The following is a 14338-nucleotide window of genomic DNA, read 5'->3' on the forward strand; positions in this document are numbered from 1 at the left end:
TTTCTGTCTAATACTTGGAAACACAAAAGGAGAAAAGATCTCAAGTCAAATCCGTTAGGGCAAAAAGATCTCTTTGGCCAGAGAAGGGTTAAATCCCCAACCAAAATAAATCCCTAGGGCTGGCTGGGAAGTCCACCTGTTAAAATGCCTACCAGTGGCATTTTTTTTTTTCGTTTTTTAATTTAAAAAAAAACAACCACCAAGACTGAAACACAGAGCTGTGCTTCTTCTTCCCTGACATGAATCCAAGTATTTCCCCCCGCGATCCCTTTTAAAATACCCTCTTTTCCAACAGCAAACACACCCCGAGCAAACAAGTTACACGCCAGAGGCTCTCCCCTGCCCACGAACAATTAATTAGCTGCGTGGATTTTTAATAAAGCAACCTCTATTCGGCTAGCCTTTGAAATACGCGGATGTACACAGTCAAGGGGAGGGGAAAGAAAAAAAACCACCACCCAAACCAAATAAATCCACAGGAGTTGAATACTAAGAAGGTCCGTTGCTGCCCAAGTGTCATTATTTTTTGCTCGCTTCCCGATTTTACCTTATCCCCCCACCCCCAAACAGGATTTACCACGAAACAGGATCCAACTTTATTTTCTGCAAGACCTGCCGGGGGGGGGGAACAACAAGCCCAAACCCACGTCCACCTTCCTGGGGCGGATCGGGGGGCGGCGGGGCGCCTTCGTTTTGCAACAGCACGTAACACACATGCAAGAAAATAAATTAAAAAAAAAAAAAACCACAAAAAAACACAAGGGGGGGGTGTAAAGAAAAAAAAATTAAATAAAAGGCGTGCGATGGTTTCGGGGAGTTCCAACAGAGGATTGCGGAGTTAAATAACCGCTCCGGGGAGGGAGAAGCGCCGGGGGCAGCGGCGGCCACCGCGTTTCGTAACGCCCGCTCCCCCCGGTGCAAAAGTCGGGGCTGCCCCCGGGCAGGGAACAAAGCCCGGGCCGCCCCCCCGCCCCCGCCTTACCTTCGTTGATCAGTTTAAAGCTTTGGGATTTCCTGCTTCTCTTCCTCTGGGTGAACTCCATGGTGCGGGCAGGGAGGAGCGGGGCCGGGCGGCTGTAGGACCGAGGTGCGCCTCGTTGAACCAGCAAAACACGCGGGGGCTGGGAGACGGCGGCTCCGGCGGCGAATAAAGGGATCCGGGACAAGTTGGCTCCAGCCTCCCCCCCTCACCGCCCGCCTCAAACTTTGAGGGAAAGCGGGGTGCGGCGGGGGGAGCCCCGCGGAGGCGATGCCGGGCAGCGCCGCCGCCGCCTTCCCCCCCGCCGGCTGCGCGGCCGCGGCCCGGCGGCGAAGGGCGGCCCGCAATGGCTCGCCGCCGGCTCCGGGACCCCGGTGCCACCTGCTGGGGGAAGGCGGCCCCGCGGCTGTTCCGCCAGCCCCGGCCGTAAGCCGCCACCCCGAGGCCGGCCCGTCGCCACACGACACGCCGGGGAAGGCGGCCGGCGCCGCCGGGCCCCGCCGCGGGGGCGGCGGAGAGGGGGGCTGGTGGGAGAGGGGCTGAGAGGGCAGCGCCATTTTGTGTGTGTGTGTGCCCCCCCGCCTCCCGCCGCGCCCCCCCCCCGCCGGTCCCCGGCCCCCCTCTCCCCTCACGGGCACGGGCGTGCTCCCCCTGCCGTGCCCCGCCGCCGCCGCAGCTTCCCCTGCCCGCCCCCGGGCCGGCGCCGCGGCTCCCCGGCGGACAGGGGGTGCCCGGCCGGCCGTCAGGGAGCGGGCGGCGGCTTCTCGGCGCGGCCTTGCGCCGCCGCCGGGCGCTCGGGGCCGCTGCGCTGCCCGCGGGCCCCGTCGGCGGCCGTGGGGCCCCTGAGGGCGGAGGGGTCTCGTCGCGTTCAGCGGGACCGGGCGGCGTTCCCAGGCCGAGAGCCGGCGGGGATGGGGCAGAACTTGACGCTGGTGGGGCCGCGGCCGTGCGGAAAGTAGCGAGACCCAGAGACGGGCTCGGCTTGGCGCTGCCAGGCGCTCGTCGCCGTGTCTGGCAGCGGGTCTCGCAGCGCGGAGCCAGGCCCGGGGCGCCGCCGAGGGCCGCCGGGCAGCGCCGCGGGGCAGGAGCCCGCCGGTCGCCGGGGCCGGGTGCGGTGCCGCCCGCCGCCGGGCAGCAGGTCACCCCAGCCGGGCGGAGGGCCCAGGCACACTGGCAGCGGTGCCGGGATTGGATTCACCACTTGACGCCTTCAGCCAGGCTTCCAGTGCGGTTAGTTGTGCTGGGTTCACTCCTGGCGTGGCGGGTTTTTTACAGCCAAGAGTGCTTTCGCCTGTTGCCTGTAGAGGAAGGACCCAGGCTGTTATGATGTGACTACCGCTGACTGAAAACACACCTGCCCATCATCATCCTGTGCCTCCCGTGCAGCCAGGCTGTGTTATGACAAGGAGAAGAGTGTGTGAGACTCGCGTATGCCTACGCGCACAGATGCGGATGCCGATCTTCCCTCGATCTCATCAGAGCCACCAGGAGGATCCCGCTGGCTCCAGTCACACAGACCGGCCCTATCGCTCGGAATAATGACACCAAATTAACAAGAGGAAAGCAAAGAGGATATTCACAATAGTGGTTTCCATCCTAACTGTGCACAGGCGCAGGCAGGCTTGGAATTCTGTGCGAGGTGCCGTCCAGATGCCACACAGAGAGTGCACCTGGTTCTGAAAGGCAAAATCGGGAAATAGCCTTAATAGGGAAGCAATATCAGAAAACATGCCTAATGGTAAAATTTATTAGACTCTGGAAAATTAAATTAATGAGGGAGGTTATGGAAGCCTCACAGATTGGGTAAGGGTGTAATTTTCTATTAAATTGCTAAGTGGAAAATCCCAGAGGCAATCAATATGCTACTTTTGGAATTTTCCTAAACTTTGCTGTAAGACTTCGTGAAAGGAAACTGGGCTAATGTACTATTTAAAATCCTGCATTATATATTTTTGGGAGGATGCTGAAGCAGCAAAGGTAGATGGATGTCATACGCTGTTTGCTAAATTGTGTGGGTCCAATTAATCTGGTACAGTGCAGTGAAGTCGGGTCTGAAGTGCAGCAGGAGTGTGCCTATATTTTGTGTGGAGAAAGAGATTTTTCTCCCACCCTGCCCAAAGACTGCTGATTCCTCTCTGCTAACTTTATTGATGAGACTTAGAGCATTGCTGAAACTGTTGTGTTTGACTCTCGTCCTTCCTGGGACAATAGGAGAATTTTTATAAAGCATAAGGCCTTCATTTACTGTTCGACTCACGTGATAGGCTTTACCCTGCATTTGCCAAAGGAATGTGCCACAAAAATAAAAAGGTCTCTTCTGTTTTCCTCTGTTAGCTCCATTTTGTGAAGCATTTTGGGGCATAATTTATGAAAAAGTGATGGCAGTGTTTTATCAGCGACTGTCTTTCTCCTTTTAGTCCTTTCTTCTCTGTGTTGGATTTTTTTGCTTAAAGGGACACCCATGATTTGAAATGACATTTCAGTCTGCACACTGGACACTGCAGTTTCAAGTAACATTTTAAGAGTTAGCACATCCCCCTTTCCATTAGTATTTATCATTTTGCTTTCTGTGAATTAGAGAGATTCATTCTTTTCTACATGCAGAATAAGCCTCATCCTGCAAGCAAACCTAATTATGGTTACTCAGATAAGTACATCTTGTGATTTTCATTTCTAGTATTAGGAAGTATTATCCAGTTTGGATACCTAGGCCTCAATCCTGTCATCTCATCTGCATAAAAGTGAATTAGAAACTAGGACAAGGTGACTTTAGGTCAAAGTCTTCTAGTTATCCACACAACACGTAGGAGGATCTGGTAGCTGAAACCAAGCTTTCTGTCCTGTCCTGTCCTGTCCTGCTAACGTTTATCAGCCGTGACTTAGGAAAAGCTGCCTCAAGAACTCAGAGGCTCCTGTGTACAGTAAGCTGGGAGCCTGCCATGGGGTGGGTATCCTACAACTGGACTGGGAGCATGTGCTCATTTGTCACCAGCCACCACTGCGTTATTCTAGCTGGAGAAACCCAGGGATCAAAGTTGTCTTTATCTCACTAGAATGGCTGCCTTGTGTCACCCTAGATAGTCACTGGCTGCATCACTGTGGCAGCCAAGTGACTGAGGATAAAGTGCGCTGGCTCCGAGGGGCAGTCAGCTTTTAATTTTATCTTTTATTTCAGTTAATCTCTCAGTATTGGATTGGTATTATTACACATTAAGAACCCATAGTTCCTTTTTTTCTGGTGATAATACAGCAAATTCGGAGCATTTTGTATATATTCATGGTCACAAAGTATTTCCTCAGTCAAACCATTAATTGAGTAATGTGTTTTTCAAAATGCCATTAAATTAGCTGACTAAATAAGGGTTTATCTTGCAACATATCCCAAGTCAGTATGATTATCACTATTTCCTAGTTACCACTTCATTATGCTGCAAGTTGCTTTTAAAATATCACCTCCCCATTCTAACTGGTGTTAATTCTCCCAACAATTTTCTGGTGTGTAAAATGCTTTTTTTCTTTTTTTTTTTCTTTTTTTTCCTTTTTTTTCTTTTTTTCTTTTTTTCTTTTCGTTTCAGATGCTAGATCATGAGCTAACCAATTAAATATAATGAATCTAGTAATACTTCAGCATTAACAGCAGCAGTGCTCTTCAAACCAGGATGTCCCAGACTTTTTCTTTGCTTCCCGGCTCACAGATCTGTCCAGTTAATTACAATATTTTTATCATTATTCAGAAAGTAGGATGGTGTAGGACAAAGGCGACTGAAGAATCCTAGAGCTGAGGAGAATTATATGGTTGTACTAAGAGCTCCTTCAACTTTTCAGTTGGAAAAATTATACTTGGAAAATTCTCACAAACTCAGGTGTTTTGATCTGAAGCTTTAAGTCTAATGTCAAGGAATCCACGTGAGGCCGGGTGAAGTGGGAGGAGACTGCCGACTGTCGTATTAAATAGCACCGTGATTACTACATCTTGGAGCCTGAAGAAGTTCAGTGCAGTATTTGGAAGCAGGAGAAGGGTGAAGAGGTAAATTGGAGATCAAGAGCTGCAGAGGTGACAGGTTAATAGGTTAGCTATTTTGGTTAGTTATGTGTAATAAATGTCATTGAGGATTTTAGAAACTGTGGTAGCGTTTTTTCCTTGGAGGTTTTCGGTGATGTTTTTGTGATCATACAAAATACGCAGGCAATACTTTTTCTCAGCTCCCAACCTGGCGACAACAGGTCACCCTGATGCTGCACTGTGTTACTATAAATCTTCCCTTTCAGGAGGCTTTCATGTTGGCACATCCAAGGACTGGGTCATTACAGAGGCAGGTTTCTGGATGTCCTGAAGAAGTCTGAAGCTAGGAGTGCAGTTTAACTTGTTTATGACCACCTCCCTTAAGTTTTTTCTGTACCATTTCAGTTATGGTACTTGACATCTTATTATGTCTCTATCCTTACTCTATTTTTCCTTTGGGACAGTGTTTTGAAATGGTTTCTTGTCCATTCTGCTGCTTCCTCTTACAAATTTAAAAGAAAAAAACTACAGGATGGACAAATGTTTTCAGGTTTGCCAGCTCAGGGAGACCAAAACATTCCAGAACTGTTTCAACAATAAAGAACATAACTGAATCTGTGTACAAAGTGTTCTTTGTGTGTGCAGTTACAAACCCTCTGTATATTTCTGTATCAAAATGCAAAACCCATTTTGACTGTAAGGCTGGGCTTTTCCTCCTCTCTGTCATTTTATGTGTAGGTTGGACTAAGACTGCAAGGAAGAGCATCATAGTCTAAGAATCAAAGTTTGCTGGCCACCCACTCAGATTAAATACTTGTAGGATAATTGGATACTGAGGTATTAATTCTTCTCTAGGACAAACCAGTTTTTGGATTTGAATTCTGGGAAGGGTGGATGAGGAGACTGAGGTGTCTAAGCCACAGATGTGGCTGGAGGATGAAGAAGAAAAGGTCTCAACAATGCTTTTACGAAAGCTAATGTGGAAGAGTAAAAGAAGTCAGCCCATATACATGCATGTCCCGTGCTTCTCTGCAACATGGAGAACTCGTGAGTGTCCTGATCGTGGCTGGGATAGAGTTAATTTTCTTCTTAGTATCCAGTACAATGCTGTGATTTTGGATTTGGTATGAGAATAATGTTGGTAACACACTGATGTTTTAGTTGTTGCTACGTAGTTGCTAAACCAAGGACTTTCCAAGTTTCCCCAGCTGTGCCAGTGAGCAGGTGCACAAGGAGTTGCTCCTGGGAGGGAGCAGAGCCAGAACAGCTGACGTGAACTAGCCAAAGGGCTATTCCATACCATAGAACATCATGGCCAGTATATGAACTGGGGGGAACTGGCTGGGGGCTGCTGATTGCTGCTTGGGGTCTGGCTGGGCATCGGTCAGCAGGTGGTGGTGAGCAACTGTATTGTGCATCACTTGGGTTTTTTTTTCTCTCTTGGGTTTTATCCCTCTCCCTCTCTCTCCTTTTCATTACAATCATTGTTATTATCATAATATTTTATTTCTGTTAGTAGGTTGTTCTTATTGCAGGCCACAAGTTATGCCTTTTCCCCACATTTTCCTCCCCATCCCACTGGGTGTGTGTGTGTGTGGGGGGAAGTGAGTGAGCAGCTGCGTGGAACTTAGTTGCTGGCTGGGGGTAAACCAGGACAATAAGCTGCACAAATTTTGCCCTGCCTCCCACTTACAACTCGAGGTGCTTCAAGGGAAGCAAGGGCAATGTAGTAGGGCTTGTTATTTTCCCTAGAACTTTGGGGTTTGTGCTGTATAGAGTAATAGTGCTTAATATTTTTAATCTGGATGTGTCTTTGCATGGCTACCACCTCTGTCTAAAGAGATGATGTGTAAAGCCAGTTCCAGGAAAGGGCATGTTTGAGCTTTGGGTAGTTCAGTTGATGTTAATTGTAGTAGCCCAAGCACAGCTAGGGTAAGCAGTCCCATTTCTGATGAATGCTACGGGCACAAACTGTGGCAAGCTCAGCTCAGGGTCCAGCAGCCCAGCAAGTCACTGGCTAGGAAGAGTTTAAAGAGGCTAGTGTAAGTATGTAATCATACTTACAGTTTTGTGTTGGTTTGCTTCAGTCACAGCCACTGAAGGCAGATGAGAGTGCAGCAACTGAAAGAGACAATCAGAGGAGCTATGGATGGAAAATTAATGCAGAATCAGCTGCAGGACCAATAGCATTTAGCAACATTAGACAGCTCCTTGAGGCTGCGGGCTGAAGAAGCCCCCACAACAGCCATGCTCCTGTAAGTCCTGACTAAGGCTGGTGTGGGGACATTATGCTATGCCTCCCCAGCCCAGCCTTCTCGCTGTTTCTTCTCGCTGTTTCCAGCCTGCCACGCAGAGCTGCTCCCTGTGTCTCGATTCTACCTTGATCCTCTTCCGTTTCTCCTGCCACATATGCACTTGCACTAAAATCAATGGGAGTTTGAAAACTAAAAGTAATGTGTGTTTTGGTATGCTACTAATCCACTTCTTCGGATCCTCTTACTGCTCCTCTGGGCTGCCCTGATCCTCTCTATCAGCCCACCCAGCTGCTCTGATCTGCTCTCTAAACTTCTGCCGTGGCTATATTAGCATCCCTGTCAACTCACGGGGCTGCTGCCTCGACGCCTTCAATCCCCTCTCCCAATGAGAGTCTCTCTACTAAATTATAATTCTTGTAGCTCAGAATACTGATGCCAGCTAAAATAAATTCATGAAAAGTTGCCATGGCTTCTAAGATTTTCTATTTCCCTAAATATTTTCAAACAGTACTTACATTTCAGGCTGGAGAAATAGCTTAAGACATGTTCATAACCACCTGCCTGCTTTTCAGTTCTGAAAAATGAAATTTCATTGCAAGGTACAATGTAGTTCAAAATCTACTCACACATCCACTTTTTAAAGAGAGATTATGTGAATTTAATATCTGTGTCAGGCTGGAGGCTGACAACATCTGAAAATGATGCTTTTATTCAGCAGTAAGATATATGCAGCACCATTTTCATTAATGTGCCCCCTCCTGGATTTACCCTCAGAGATGTGTAGATATTGAAGACTCCATCACCCATTCAATCCTTGACCTCTCTGCTGAGGCAGCCAATGCACCTGAATGGGTATTTTCTCTGAGATGAACATATCCTGCAGGGATCAAACTGACAACACAGAAGTATGATCATTTAGTAACAGCTTTGAGAGATGTCTTGCCTGGGTTGAATAGAAGCTAATGAACTCAAACTTAGTACAATACACTCAACCATTTATCTTCTGTACACGTAAAAATAGAAGAAAAATAGATGCTTTTATGAGCTTTTCTACCATCCAGCGAGATCTATTTAGTATTTGGGGGGTGTATGGGGTGTCTCTGTTATGTTTATTCAGCTATAATTTGAATACAGCTAAAATGCCTCAGAAATGAGGGTTGTTAAGTATAGACCTGGCTTTGGGGAAGACTGAGGAGGTAGAAGGTTGTATGGATCTAAAACTCAGTGCATGGAACTTGACAAACCAGTCTGCATTTGCAGGGATTAGTCCTGTTACTGCATCTTTCCTGGAAAGAGTTTGCTGCTTGGATATCTGTAGTGTGGTCTGACGGTAAGAGTATCTTCCCTGCTTACTGTCATTTGTCCCATACTGTTGAAGTGTTAGAAAGAACATCTACATATATATATATTTAAAAAAAAAAGCAAAAAGCAGTATGATCATTCTCCTGCAATGTGTTCTGAATTCTTTACCAGTCACAAAGGGACACTGCTGTCAAAAGAGCACAGTCTCCCTAGTGACATCTTGGGACTGATTCATTAGGGGCTCTGATGACAGTGCTATAAGCTGAGTTACCAATACTGTTCCCTGAAACAAGAAAATTTTTCTCAAACACCTCCTGTACCAGCCAGTCTGGCAATAATTAGCTGTTCTTAAATGTGAAGCTTTTAAAAGCAATAACGAGTTTTTACACTGACTCAATTTTACAGATAATAAAGCTGCTGGGATAGGAATTGACCCACACATCCTTTAGACAACCTAAACAATTCACCTAAATATTCCTTTATCAAAACCAGAGGATAATTATAATTCAAACAGTTATTTCAAGCAAGTTTCTAAAAGCCATGCTAGCCTTACTAATGAGTAGCATCCATAGAGCTGCCACTACTTTCCAAAGTATTTTAACAGTGCATTACAGAGGTCTGTCTCAGCAGACAGGAACTGTAGGGTTTGACCTGCCACGAGAACTAATCAAGCAATACTTTAAAAAGCAAAACAAACCAAATTAATACGTCACCTGCTTCTTTTACCCCTAACAATGCATGGATGTCATACCCTTTCAAAGACTTCTGTTTATTAGAAATGCTGGGAACTGTTTTCTGCCATTGCCTCCCCTCTTTTTCTTGTCTTTGCCAGTGGCTTTTGGACACCTGTGGTGGATCACTACCCCTCCCTTCTTCCTCAGTCTTCCCTCTGGCTGAGCGTTTCCCAGTCTGTGGCCTCCTGGATATCATGCACTACTGTTTAGGCAGTTCTGAAAGGTAAATAAGAAATAACAAGCCTAGTATGAGTGGCTTAAATGCACTGAGGGGAGGGGATGGGCACATCCCCAATGCAAGAACTTGCAGGGAAGTGCAATTTGCATAGCTTAGCAGAAGTGCTACCGTGCCTGCTTAGAACAAATTGTCTGCATGTGAATGTGACCTGTGGATGTGACAATCCAGAGATACCTGTAAACTAAGTGAATGTGGGGGCAAAGAATGGGGAGCTGGATGAATTAATCCCTTCCAAAAAGTTAAGGACTGCTTTAATAAATGAAGAAAAGAGTGAGACTGGATGCAGAGCTCCCTTTGCCAGAAGTAGACATATTTAGTCATGGTATAAAGGCAATTCTATCACATATCTGCTTTGTTATACTATTTTGAAGATGGGTAAAAGAAACCACGTATCTATGCAAAAAAGGTTTCCAAGGCTGATCTGTGCCCTGCGTTACTTGAAATGAGTTCTTTCACAATCTTGGTCAGCTGTAAGGCATCAGTTCTGCCTCCTGTGTGCAAGTAGCTGAGCTGGGGTTTTCCCCTGTTTTAATATCAAATAGAAATGTGAAACTGGATACTCATAAAGTATTGAATACAACCTGAAAACAGCTAAATACAAACTGGATGTAAAATAACTGAGTGCAACTAAAATAATTCTGATCAGCTTTACAACGTCGGCAAATAGATGACATCTGGGTTGTTTGAGTGAAATGACGTATTTCTGAGCTGCCTTCAATAATCTTCCTGTAAGTTGACAGTTGGCTTGCAGCAGATAAAGCTGAGCAATCACTTAATCGTCAAGAAACCGGAATGAAACACCTCATGTATGTTTTAAGCTTGTGTTTCTATTACTTACAAGGCTCTTACAAATGTTCCAAGATTTTAAGTAACCTCTAAATTTCCCTTTTCAGTCTTGATTTCATATGGAATGTTGTGAAGCGAATTACTTCAAAGTAGCTTTGCGGTTAACTCTGTGGGGTTGTTCCAGAGGTCTGCAGAAACCTGGATCTAGGGAAAACATGGGTAACACTATTGCTTCCAGACCCGAGCTCAGCTGCAGTGAGCTCTCAAGACTCTGCAAGTGTTTTTGGGAGAGCTTAACAGCCTGGCTACAGCCCTGACAGTGAATATAACATTGATTGATCACATGTGAGACTGAAATGCACAGCCATCGTGATACCAAACCAGGAGTATTGCCCTGAAAAGCAAAACAGGAGCAGTAGAAAACAAATAGTCAAGCTAAGGATTTATAGCAGTGATCTAATTGACTCTAATGAGTAGAGTAATGCCATATATGATAAATCGGTAGTTTGAAATACAGCTCAGAAAAGCACCCATTTCACTTGTTAAAAATATCTTATGCACTGATGTCATCAAAAGGATCATTGATGTATGAGGGACCGGCACCAGGAAGGAATTGTCCACTTTCATAATGCACTGCTAAGCAGTTTCCACAGTCTAAGAGCTCCTTGGATCAACAGAGACTCAAAGAAACCTTCTCGTGGCATTGAGGAATGGTTTCCACTGCATGGTCCAAGGAGCAGAGCTCACAGAGTGAGCTTTCATGCACGCCCCCAGTTTGTCTGGCAAGCAGTGCTCCAGATATCCACCCTACAGCCAAGTAGCATGTGTGAATGGAGACAGTCAAAGGACGAGACACCCGTAACAAAGCAGGCAGGGACCGTAATGAATTGCCAGCATAGATATACCTTGGGAAGATATTCTGAGGAACAGAAGGGCTTTGAACAGAGTCCAGATGAGACCTGACCCAATCATCTCAACAGTTCACGTCCCTCAGAAAACATTACCCTGACCCCAAGGCAAAGAGGGTCAAACAGATTTGCCATCCTGGAAATAAGACAGCAAGTTAGAGTGGGTCTCCTCATGAGTTGTCAGTGAAAGAAAAAGAAGGTACCACCCTGTCTTGCACATCAGATGATTTTCTACTCTTTTCAAAAAAAGAAATCTCGAGGAGATGGATGACACCAAACATTTTTTCCCCCTTTATTTCTTCAGGGAGATATTGGTGAATGCCCTCACAGAAAAACAGAGCCAGGATATATACATATTTGCATGCATATAGTAACTCTTTCAGGAGATACTGTACTTTGTAGATTGCCACTTCTCTTCCACAGGACAAGACAACTGTCTTGATCACAGAGGGGATTTACATTCCAGGATGCTTTGATTTGGAGGCAAGAGTGCACAGAACCAGAACTGGAAGAAAGGCACCAAATAAATCGTGGAAGGTTGTGTCATCATTAGTGAACTTGTAGACACCTTTTAGAGGTACAGCATTCATTTCATAAACTTTTCAGCTGCTTTCCTTGCTTGTTATACCCCTCCCTGCCACCTTGTTGGGTTGTTTAGATTTTTATAAACTGGGAGGACTTTGGTCTAGGTGTCACCTCACAGTAACTGAATCATTCTTGTGACTACTCTGTTTGAGTTGGCCTTCCTCCTTCATTTTGTACTGTCTCTAATTGAGATATGTTTGTCTTTTTAACCCCATCCAGCCACTAAGCACCACAGAGCTGCTCACTCACTCCTTCCCCTCCATTTGGATGGGGGAGAGAATCAAAGAGTAAAAACTGAGAAAACTTGTGGGCTGAGGTAAAAACAGTTTAACGGAACAGAAGAGGAAGAAAATAATAATAGGGGTAATAATAAAAACAACAACAACAATAATAATAAAATAAAGAATATATGAAACAAGTGATGCACAATGCAATTGCTCACCGCTGACTGACTGCTGCCCAGCCAGTTCCCAAGCAGCAGCCCCCAACCACCTTTCCCCCCAGTTTGTATACTGGGCATGACGTTGCATGGTATGGAATATCCTCTCTGCCAGACTGGGGTCAGCTGTCCTGGCTGTGTCCTCTCCCAGCTTCTTGTGCTCCTCCAGCCCTACTGCTGGCAGGGCAGCATGAGAAGCTGAAAAGTCCTTGACTTAGTATAAACTAAGTATAAACTACTTAGCAACAACTAAAAACATCAATGTGTTATCAACATTATTCTCATCCTAAATCCAAAACACAGCACTGCACCAGTGACTAGGAAGAAAATTAACTCTGTTCCAGCCAAAACCAGGACAATGTTAGACCACAGCAGGAAATGAAGCAAGGTCTAAGGTTATGTCTACACTACAGTTAACTGGGGCCGAGGGGCGGACAGCTGGCACTCGGACACAAGCATCTGGATTCATTTGCCATAAAGTCCTTTACAGAGCATTCCTACAGCTTCCTGATCTATGCCCTTACCCAAGTGTGGGCACTTCCCCCCAGCCTCTCCACTGAGACCTTCTTGGATCCTTTCACCATCAGATATGAAATAATTTCCTTTTAGGAGAACTATGAAAAAGCATAGGAGGATCGTTCCTGCTTCCTCATTGCAAAGTAATTGCATTCAAGCCTGAGGTAAAGCAGGGCATGATTTCTAAATCAATACCCCTCCAGCCTGGGTTTAAACAACACCCTTAAACTATTTTCTGCAAGAAAGAGCCAGAGCACATGGCTCAGATTATCTAACATAGGTGAAAAGGCAGTTGTGGTTACAGCCCTCCAAAATAGCCACTGGAACACGGAGCTTACAGTGGGGAAGGGCAAAGAAAAAAATCTGGGAAAAGACCTACAGGTGAAAAAAATACCCCCAAACTGGGAGGACCTAGGGAGGCAGAAGGTGCTGTGTGCTATAGCATGAGGCTAGAAGAGACAGAGGTGCTGCCACCAGCCAGACTGCTCCTAAGCAAAACAGAGGAGCTAAAGTTACACTGGCTGTCACCCTTCACTGTTTGGTGGTCTTTGTTTCCTGTGAAGGTGTAGCCCTGATGAATTTAAGCATAATGAGAACTGGCTATTCTTACTCATTCTTCAAAGACTTTTTCTGGATTTCTGGGACTTTACAAGCCACGGGATGGGAATCGCTGGACAAAAACAGGTAAATAAGCAAACCAAGATTTCTTTGTGTTATTACCTGTGTCACAAATGCTGTATGCCTGGTGACAAGGGCTCAGGCTAACAAAGGCAAGTAGTTTTTACTTCCAGGATATACACGCTAAGGAGCTTAGTCCCTGCCAGCTACCTCAGTAGTGCTCCAGGCCCAAAGGAAGCGGAAACCAGGCATCACAGTTAAATCCCAACACACCGCCCCAGGTCCACAGACAGCACAGGAGACAGGGAGCACAGACCCTTCCCATCTCCTGGGTGATTTTTAATACCAGCACCTGGGGAAGGAGCAGGGGACTTGCCAGGGCCCTGCAATTAAACTTCACCAGTGTGGTTTCACCTGGACCCAACGATCTTAAACATCTTTTGCAACCTAAGCGGTTCAATGATTCTGTGGCTGCCCATGGGGGGCTGCTAACCCTCCTAGAGGGCATGGCCGGTGGCACAGCGGCGCTGAGGGCATGCCTCTGACGGCAGTCCTGTGGCCGCTGGCCAGCATCACGGAATCATAACAACACCTTAACGCCCTCGAGCCCACCTGTCACCCCAGCACTGCCCAGCCCAGTGCCATGTCCACACCGCTTTGCATGGCGACGCCATGGAAGCCTGTGACCTCCCCGGGCAGCCTGTTCCAACGCCTGGCCACCCTTTCCGTGAAGGAATTTCCCCTCTAAATTTCCAGTCTAAACCTCCCCTGGTGCAACCTGAGGCCTTTACCTCTCGGCCTGGCGCTTGACACTGGGAGCAGAGGCCGTCCCCCCGCCCCCGCCATCCCTGGGCCCATGGCACGGCCCTCCGCCCCGCCAGGCCCCCTGCCCAGCGCCCCGCTCCCCTTGGGCCCGCAGCCCGGCGGCCTCCCCGGGGCAGCTGAGCCGTCACAGCTCTCACTATCGCGTAGCAT

General features: G+C 47.0%; 1 protein-coding gene across 6 annotated transcripts in view; it reads right to left on the reverse strand.

Moving 5' to 3' along the window:
* Nucleotides 1-14275, reverse strand: part of BEND7 (BEN domain containing 7) — a 61975-nt gene extending 47700 nt beyond the window's left edge. Inside the window, exon 1 of one of the 6 annotated variants that reach the window (XR_013928848.1) lies at nt 983-14275. Coding sequence is in view for 3 of the 6 variants with exons in the window: in XM_080391721.1 (XP_080247847.1) it covers nt 983-1043 (61 nt within the window). In the remaining 3 variants the exon portion in view is untranslated. The remainder of the gene's footprint in view (nt 1-982) is intronic. The other 5 variants (XR_013928849.1, XR_013928850.1, XM_080391721.1 and 2 more) reach the window with 5 other exon arrangements.
* Nucleotides 14276-14338: the final 63 nt, after the last annotated feature.

The sequence above is a fragment of the Falco punctatus genome, assembly GCF_963210335.1.
Source record: "Falco punctatus genome assembly, chromosome: 6".
In the NCBI taxonomy this organism is placed as follows: domain Eukaryota; kingdom Metazoa; phylum Chordata; class Aves; order Falconiformes; family Falconidae; genus Falco; species Falco punctatus.